Source organism: Chinchilla lanigera, unplaced genomic scaffold, assembly GCF_000276665.1.
Source record: "Chinchilla lanigera isolate Chin_1 unplaced genomic scaffold, ChiLan1.0 scaffold00112, whole genome shotgun sequence".
NCBI classification, from domain to species: Eukaryota; Metazoa; Chordata; class Mammalia; order Rodentia; family Chinchillidae; genus Chinchilla; species Chinchilla lanigera.
This window is the reverse complement of record NW_004955513.1, coordinates 4,141,088-4,149,677: the sequence shown is the minus strand read 5'-3', so window position 1 is coordinate 4,149,677 and position 8,590 is coordinate 4,141,088. Positions and strand designations below refer to the sequence as shown.

Here is an 8,590-nt window from a genome sequence, read left to right as displayed (position 1 = left end):
GTCTGCTCCTGCGCCCGCCGCCTCCGCGCCCTGCCGGCACCGACGCCCAGACGCCCCTCCGGGATCGGCCGCGGCAGTGGGGCCTCCCTCTGCACCCAGCTCCCCGGCGGGCTGCGCAGCCGGCAGGTGGGAGGGAAGGTGGCAGGCAGGGCCGGTGACACTGGCGGGGCCGCGCTTGCTGAGCAACCTGCCGGGGACACCAGAGCGGCCACAGCTACGGGGCTTCCTTGGCCTCGGGCAAAGCATGACTTTCAAAAATCGAGTCTCCTCGGCACACAGTTCCCTTTCCAGGCTGCGCCCAGCACCCCCAGGAGGCGCTTGGGCACGAGGGTGGCGGGCCGTGGCATCTGGGGGCAAGGGCTCCCCAGGCTGCACCCCCTGCCCGTCCGGGCACCCAGGGCCCACCTCCTCTTTTCTGGTTCCAAGCTCCAGCAGGACACACCCCTGCCCAGAAACCTCTGCGCCCATGGCCCTCGACACCTTGGCTCAGCAGCCCCTGGAGGGTGCAGGGGACCCCACATACACTGCCTTTTCCCTGGGGACTGTGAGAGGCCCCGGCCCACCTGAGGGGCTGTGGGAAGCAGGGGCCGGCTTTCCCGAGGGCCTGGCCAGCAGCCAGGGCTCTGTAAGTGCCCAGGACGTGCGCATCTATGGGCTGAACTGCCAGAGCGGCAGGGGCACCTCAGAGACCCTAGCAGCGGCTGAGGAAACCGAGTCTCAAGAAGGGGGTGGCCTTACCCACCTGCCTCGGGGAGCCCCAGCTCCCTGTTCCCCTCTGCACGAGGTCCCTGCAGTGTCATGGTCTGGAGATGGGCTCTGTTAGGGGCTGCTGCCTCGTGCCCAGCTGTGCGCCCTGGAGGCTGCCCAGGCTGTCCGCACGTGTACTCCACCCGGCCTCAGAACGCTCGCACCCGAAACAGCGCCTGTACATCCCCGCCGTGCCCACAGTGCTCCGGGGCGCTGGCTTGGCATTAAACAGATGAGACCCCAGCTGGGCTGCGTCCCAGGCTGCCGCTCCCAATTTGCAGCCTGATGTTGGGGGGAGGCGGCCCTGCCCTCTTGTGACCCTGAGGGCCCTAAATCCAGCCCTGGTTGCCTCAGGGTGCTGCCGACAGAGCCCAGCAGGGCTGGCTGCCCCTGCTCCCCTGTGGAAGGCCCCTGGCAAGCGGCGAGCAGGCAGTGGGAAGCCAGGGTTCTGGCCAGAGGGACCTGCAGGGGACTGAGGGGTGTGTGCTGTGCTCCAGGCCACCCAGGGGAGAAGGCCACCCCTCCTGGAGACGCAGGCCATGCGGGGCTCCCTGGAGCTGCTGCCGCTGTGGTTCCTAGTGTTGGCAGCGGGTGGCACCGGGCATACCTACCGGCCCAGGTGAGCCAGGCCAGCCCCAGCCCAGAAGGGGGTCCCCATGGGCCCCTCCCCAGGGCCCTTCCCTTCCGTCCCCACGCGCAGGCTGGGAGGGTCCTTGCCCTGGTCCTCTGACCGTGCCCCACCCCCAGCCGCAGGGTGTGTGCTGTGGCCAGGGCCGCCCTGGGGCCCACCTCCGAGTCCTTCGCGCAGCGCGTGTATCAGCCCTTCCTCACCACCTGTGATGGGCACCGGGCCTGCAGCACCTACCGGTGAGTGCCCAGGCCCAGCCCGGGGCTCCCCAACCCACTGGGCGTGACAGCCTGGCTGCAGTCTCCAGGGTGGCCGGTCTCTTAGGTCATCAGCCTAGCAATAACTGTGGCAGGACGGGGCCTTACGGGGCACTGTGTTTAGAGGGATGCCCACCCTACTGGGCCCCTCCACTTCAGAGGTGCTCACTTTCTCCTCCCTGGGCACTGTCCTAGGCGCTAGGGTCTGCTCCCAAAACCCACCTCAGCCATCCGGTCCTGCCCTGGGGCTCCAGCGTGCAGCCCTCTCCTCCGGGGCCCCAGGTTCACGGCTCCCTCTCAAGGGAGATGCCTGGACCCACCCCGTGGGGGAGGCACTGACTGAAGAGCAGCTTCAGCGCCAAGTGCCCAGAGGGCAGCAAGTGCTGCACCAGGTGCTCAGGGCAGGGCAGAAAGGCCGGGCCAGTCCCGCCAGAGACCCCCACAGGCTGGGGCCCGCTGCCCGCAGCACCACCCCAGAGCCTGAGGGAGCCAGCGGCGCATGGCACCTCCAGGCGTGGCCGGGCCTCTGCCCTGCCCCAGGGTCTCACTCAGCAGCAGGGTACCCTGGTGAGAAAGGCTGTGTGGTGGACCGTGCTGTGTCCCGGAGGAAGGGATTCTGGGGACACGTGTGGGGACTGCCCAGGTACCCTAAAGCTGGCAGGCTGGCCACGGAGCCTCAGGCCACCCTTGCCCCTGCAGAACCATCTACCGGACCGCCTACCGCCATGGCCCTGTGCTGGCCCCTGCCAGGCCTCGCTTTGCCTGCTGCCCTGGCTGGAAAAGGACTGGTGGGCTCCCTGGGGCCTGTGCAACAGGTGAGGGGCGGGCCCATGGCACCATGCCACGTCCTGGCACTAGGGAGTGGGGTTCCCACTCGAGCAGAGCACCCTCCCGCCACCACGGAGTGGTGACAGCCTTCCTCATCCCCAGCAATATGCCAGCCACCATGCGGGAACGGAGGGAGCTGTGTCTGGCCTGGCCGCTGCCACTGCCCTGCAGGATGGCAGGGCAACACCTGCCACAAGGGTGAGGCTGCCTGCCCTCCTGGGCCGTGGGCACGTCCTGGGTCCTCTCTGGATGTCCCAGTGTACCTGGGCCAGTGTGGGTCTGCACCTTGGGGGGCCCTCTGCGGCGTTTGCACCTGACACCCCCTTCCTGCAGATGTGGATGAGTGCAGCTCCGGAGGGGCAGGCTGTCCCCAGGGCTGTGTCAATACTGTGGGCAGTTACTGGTGCCAGTGCTGGGAAGGGCACAGCCCATCTGCGGATGGGATGAGCTGCCTGCCCACAGCAGGGCCCCCCAGGGTGGCCCCGAACGCTGTGACAGGTATGCTTGTCCCCCCCATGCTGCCCTGGGTGGTGGGCGGGTGGGGCATTGCCCTTTCCCCGACACTGGGAGGCATGGAGGGCAGTGACCCTGGGTGGCTCCTGTCCGGAGGGCACCAGGAGGGCAGCTGAGGCCTCTCTCAGCCAAGTGCAAGGTAGCTGCTCAGCCAGGGCTGCCTCCCTCCCGCTGACACCCTGGAGACGCTGCCCTCTGCTGGTGACGGGACATTATTACTTTTGGTACGCGCTGTGACACTTCAAACTCGTACCGTGAGTAATAATGCGCCGTCGGCAGCCTGGCACCAAGACGCGTTGGACCCCGGTGAGGACCCCATCGGCACGGCAGGACCCGGGACCCTGGCGCCGAGGGGTGGGCAGGGTGGGCTGGTCCAGGGCCCTGTGCCACATGTGCCAAGTCACAGCCCTGTGTCGTGGCTGTGCCCCCAGCGGGGGCAGTGGCCGGGTGGGAGCCAGGTGGGGTGGGGGCTCCTGACCCAGCGCTGGCTCTGCCCCAGGAGTGGACCCCGTGGCGAGGGCGGAAGTGCAGAGGCTGCAGGCTCGGGTCGAGGCGCTGGAGCAGGTGAGGCTGGCAGATGCACCAAGGACGGCTGTGGGCGCCTGGCGGGGCTGGCAGGGAACCTGGCCAGGGCTTCACAGCAGGCAGGGCATTGGTTAAGGCTCTCTAGGCCACAAGTGGAGCGGGAGTGCAGGCCGAGCTACCCCACCTGCCACACTGCCTTCCCACGGAGCCTCAGCCCTGAGACCCTGAGGCCTGGCCAGCACAGCCAGGCCCTCAGTGGCCTGATGTCCATGGTACCTGGCATAGGCTCTTGTGGGGCAACAGTGCTCCCTGGTGGCGAGCAGATGCTATAGCCAGCTGGTTTTCTGGGAGCAGAGGGAGCTGGGGGCCCGGGTCACCTCAGCCTCTGCATCCCACAGAAGCTGCAGCTGGTGCTGGCCCCTCTGCACGGCCTGGCCTCACGGGCCCCAGAGCACGGGCCGCAGGACCCCGCCAGCCTCCTGGCCCATTCCTTGCAGCAGCTGGACCGCATCGACTCTCTGAGCGAGCAGATCTCCTTCCTGGAGGAGCAGCTGGGGTCCTGTGAGTGCCCACGTCACCTGCCCTCCCTTAGAGCCCCTGGCTCCTTGAGGGGGGAGGGTGGGACCCGGGAACAGCCACAAGCCAAGTGACCCAGCCCCCTGTTTCACCTCCAGGCTCCTGCAAGGAGCTGTGACAGCCCTGTCTCACGCCCAAGGCTGGACTGAGCCCACAAGCCCCGCTTCCTCTGCCCGCCCCATGCCACTCCTGTCCTTGCCCCTCCGGGGGCTCCTGGGTGTCCAGCAGGCCAGGGTGGGCCCCTGCCAGGCTCTCCAGGGCCTGGGGGAAGGTACGAGGGCTTCTTGCCCATGCTGGGATGTGGGTGTAATAGGCAGCTACCCGAGGTGGGGCGGGCCTGTCCCCATCAGAATAAATGCGAGACTTGAGGCTCGGTGTCAGTAGGTGGACTGTGCCCTGGGAGGGCACTGGCCCCACAGAGCAGTGCGGCCCCCATCACCCTGTCCTTGGACAGAGGCCGGGCAGCTCCTGCCCACTCTCTCGAGTGACCGCAGCATACCAGGCACTTCCAAGAGTTTGTTTATAAAAATGAACCGTGTGCAGCACAGGCGCTGTGGACAGTCCTTGAGGCTGGTGGTGTGGCAGACCAGGAGTCCTGGCTTTGAGCCCCCGTCTCCCTAAAAGCCTGATACAGGCTGTGGCCTGGACCTGGGGATGCCCCAGGGCCTGGTGGCCCGGCCCCCTCTGGATTCTGGAGGCACAAGTGTGAGGGTGGGGGTCCCTGCCCTCGGCGGGCCCCAGAGGGGATGTTGGGGGCCTCGATCTGGAGCTTCCAGCTCTGACACAGCGGTATGAAGCAGTCTGGGGTCCCCTCTGTGCACGTGCAGCCTCGTGGCACCCCCACCCCACTGTGGCCAGGCTACTGGGCCGGCTGGGCCCTGGGCCTCTCGGCCACCCCGTTCTCCTGGGGCTGTGTGGATATCTCCAGAAAGGTGGCCCTCATGGCTTGGTGGCAGGAGTCCATGAGCTTGGGGACGTCAGCCACAGTGTGGCCGAGGGTGGGGACCGCGTCCAGAACTTGTACCTTGACGGTTCCTAGGAGAGGGAGCGATAGTCATCAGTGAGCTGGGAGGTCCCCAGGCTGCCGCCCTAGCCTCTCCTCTTCCCGACCACCCCGTCCCCAGCTGGCCTCGTCTGTCGCAGCGACAGCGGTGACCTGAGAGAACCTAACTCTGCCCCCTGTGGCCTTCGTGGGGTCAGAGCCTGGCTCCTCCCCACTGCCTCTGACCTTTGACCCCTCCTTCCCACTTGGGCACAGGGGACCCTGCCTGGCGGGGCACAGGCCACATGCTCTGTGGCCAGTGGTGCTGGGGTCCTGGCCACCTTTGTGGGGGTCAGGGTTGTGCCACCTGTGTGCCCTTGACAGCTTCGTTGTCCTTACCCGGAAAAGGCCACTGCCACCACCGCCAGGGGCCAGCAGAGTGGTGAGATGCAGCAGCGCTGGCCCTCACACTTCCCAGTGTCCACCCAGAGTCACCTACGTGGTCCCCGCCAGGCTCACCTGAGGTGAAGAGCTTGGTCCGGAGGTTGTAGAAGGAGCAGAAGGAGGAGTACACCACGGGGATGATGGGCACCTGCGGGCAGGGACACATGGATCCAGGGTGGGGGCGTGGACGGCCTCGTCACTGCCTGGGACGGTACCAGGTGCCCTTGGGGCGGACCCTCAGCCTGGGACCACACCGTGCCCTGGGTGGCCCAGCATTCCATGTCACCCCCTCCAGGAAGTCCTCCTAGGCTGGCACATGTGTCTGTCTCCAACACTGGGCCCTAATACCGGCTGGGCCTAAGCCCATTCAGCTTAGCCGGAGGAGGGGCTGCCTTCCTGCTCCCCCAGCTGTCCCAGGGGGCCAGGGGAGGGGTGCAGCTGTGGTTTTCCTGGAAGGCACGAGGGTCAAAACCTGCAGTGACAAGTGGCACCCAGGGTAATCATTAACCGCAGGGAGTGGGAACCTGGGACACCAGCAGGGGGACTGCAGCTCAGCTGGCCAGGAGCAGGGTGGCAGGAAGTAGCAACATCCTGGCTACCACTGTCCCCAGCACATGCTGGTGTCTCCCCTGTGACCTGCTGGTACAGCCCCCCCCCACTGCCTCTGCCCCCACGAGACCCAGGCGGGGAGGGGCGCTGGCTGGGCTCACTTTGCCCAGGGCTGGCCGGGCTGGGGTGGGGGTGGTGATGGGGCCACCAGAGAACTGAAGCTGCCGAGCACAGCCAGCAGGCGGGACGAGGCCCCTGCCCTGACCCCAGTGCAGGCTTTCCCAGCCCCAAGATGACACCCTGCCAGGTGGACACATCCTGGCGCTCCTGGCTACCCTAGGGCACACTGCCCACCCCCACTTAGCCTGGGGCCCTGAGAAGTCCTGGGTCAGGCGGCACACTGCTCACACCTGCACCACGCCACAGGCTCCCACGCTGGCCCTACCTGCTGCAGCCTAGCCCTCCAGGCTTGGCACTGGACAGGCACTCCCTGTGCACAGGCAGCCCCCAGGACTCAGCAGGCAGCTGGGTGCCTCCCCTGTACCATCTGCCACCCCGACCAACCAACACAGGGCTCTGGAGCCAGCTCGGGTGCCATGCTAGGTTGCAAAGGGCCAGTGCTGTCCCCAGCAGCCCAGGGTCCCAGAGACCCCCGGGGCAGGGAGGCTCTGTCCCCACCTGGCTGGGACAGATCCCTGAGATTCCTGAGCACCAGCCTGGTGGGACATCATCTTCAGCCCCTGCCAACCGGACTCCTTCTCTCCCTGCCCACCCAGGGGCGCCCTCCCTACCTGGGCCTGGATGGCCAAGTAGAAGGCGCCCTTCTTAAAGGGCAGCAGGTCCCCGTTGTCGTTGCGTGTGCCCTCGGGGTAGATCCACACTTTGAGCTGTGGAGGAAGGTCAGGCTTAGGGTAGGACCCCGCTTCTGGCAGGCTCCCCGCACCGTGCCCACCTCACCCCTCGGCACTCACGTTCTCCCTGATCATGCGCTCGCCCAGGTCGGCCATCACGGACACCGCGGTGCTGGAGCGCTGGCGGTTGATGAAGAACACGCCGCCCAGGTACATGATGAGGCCCACAGGGCCCAGGAAGAGCAGCTCCCGCTTGGCGACCTGCACGCAGCGCTTGGGGAGGATCTCCATGAGGCCTGGCAGCACGTGGGGACAGCGGGAGGGCAAGAGGTAGGAGGGAGAGAGAGTGGGGAGGCAGACAGACACAGAAGGGAGACACGGCAGCGTTGGAGCCCCTGGAGGGCCTGCCCATGCGGGCAGAGCACCCCACTTTCCCCCTGCTGCCTGGGAGCCCTCGGGCTCCATCCTCCCCTGGGTACAGAAGCACCTCTACCCCAGTAGAGCCCGGTGCCCCCGTTACCCAGCAGGAGACAGGTCGAGGGCCCCGCAGTCCCTGCACGCCAAGCGTACCCATCATGTCTAGGATGCTCTGGTGGTTGGAGATGATGACGCAGGGACCATCCATCTCCAGCTTCTGCCGGCCCTGGACCTTGAAGCGCAGGCCGTACATGTACTTGAAGGACCGCACGAACCAGCTGATGATGCTGTGTGGGCAGAGGCTGCAAGTGGGCCTGGGGCTGGCTCACCCCCACACAGCTGCCTGCTCCTGCCCCCCCAGCTAGGGACAGACAGGGTGGCCTGGCTCCTGCTCACGTGAGCAACGGCACGTGACACCCAGAGAGAAGGCCCTGAAGTCTCCCATACCTGCCTGGGCTCCAGAGACACCGACCCGGGAGACAGTTGGCAGGGGGCGTGGGGAGGAGTGCCCTAGTGGGCCAGGAGAGGTCAGCCTGTGGGGAGACAGTGGGCCGGTCCCCAAAGCCCTAGGGGCAGCAGGGCGAGGGGTGCGGTGCCCAGCTGGACTAGAGGGAGGCATCCCTGAAGGCGCCGCTCTCCGTGCCGAGGGCCCCCCCTCAGTCGGGCGTAGAGCTGGCTCTGCGACAAGCAGCAGGGCAGAGTCACAGCCGACGGGACCTTCATGCTGACCAAGACTTTTAATTTTGGTAAAATACACACACCATAAAATTCGCCATTCAGGGATGGGGATATAGCTCAGTGGCACAGTGCCTGCCTGGCAAGCGCAAGGTCCTGAGTTCAGTTCCCGCTACCAAAAAAAAAAAAAAAAATTCGCCTTTCAAACCATCTTTAAGCACAGGGCTCGGCTCTGTGCGTTAACCATGTTAACGTCAAGCGGCTGTCACCACCCTCCATCTCCAGGACCTTCCTTCCTCTTGTGGTCACGCTCTGTCCCCGTTAACAGACTCTCTGGCCCTGGCACCCCCACCACTTCCTGTCTCTGTGAATGTGATGACTCCAGGGGCCTCACAAGGAGCCCTGCAGGCCTGGTCTCTCTGCACCTGGACGCCAGGCTCCTAACCACCAGACCTGTCTCAGAACCCAGTGGGAAGGGCGACTGTCACTGTGGGGAAAGTGAGTCCAGGGAGCCTCCCCAGCTCAGGCCACCTTCTCCCCAGATCAGACCTGGGGGTGGGAGCAGCTCCTGGGCACTTGGGGACTGGCTGGCTGCTTC

At 66.2% G+C, this 8,590-nt stretch overlaps 3 protein-coding genes across 7 annotated transcripts in view; 1 reads left to right on the top strand and 2 right to left on the bottom strand.

Annotated features, from left to right (window-relative positions):
- LOC106147046 (cuticle collagen 40-like) lies at positions 1-1,278 on the bottom strand (the record flags this gene model as incomplete). Its single annotated transcript, XM_013506702.1, is given in 1 exon segment — positions 1-1,278. A coding segment is annotated over 1 exon segment (468 nt), but the record flags the coding sequence as incomplete, so codon positions are not given.
- Positions 1-4,619, top strand: part of Egfl7 (EGF-like-domain, multiple 7) — a 9,860-nt gene extending 5,241 nt beyond the window's left edge. Inside the window, exons 2-8 of one of the 5 annotated variants that reach the window (XM_013506698.1) lie at positions 1,245-1,366; positions 1,495-1,614; positions 2,332-2,447; positions 2,563-2,658; positions 2,794-2,958; positions 3,897-4,059; positions 4,173-4,619. In XM_013506698.1, coding sequence (XP_013362152.1) covers positions 1,287-1,366; positions 1,495-1,614; positions 2,332-2,447; positions 2,563-2,658; positions 2,794-2,958; positions 3,897-4,059; positions 4,173-4,458 — 1,026 coding nt within the window. In that variant the 5' untranslated portion in view covers positions 1,245-1,286 and the 3' untranslated portion in view covers positions 4,459-4,619. Of the gene's footprint in view, positions 1-1,244; positions 1,367-1,494; positions 1,615-2,331; positions 2,448-2,562; positions 2,659-2,793; positions 2,959-3,472; positions 3,538-3,896 lie in introns of all 5 variants that reach the window. The other 4 variants (XM_005408482.2, XM_005408483.1, XM_013506700.1 and 1 more) reach the window with 4 other exon arrangements.
- Agpat2 (1-acylglycerol-3-phosphate O-acyltransferase 2) lies at positions 4,581-7,604 on the bottom strand (the record flags this gene model as incomplete). Its single annotated transcript, XM_013506701.1, is given in 5 exon segments — positions 4,581-5,109; positions 5,576-5,648; positions 6,841-6,936; positions 7,021-7,196; positions 7,471-7,604. Coding segments are annotated over 5 exon segments (655 nt in total), but the record flags the coding sequence as incomplete, so codon positions are not given.
- Positions 7,605-8,590: the final 986 nt, after the last annotated feature.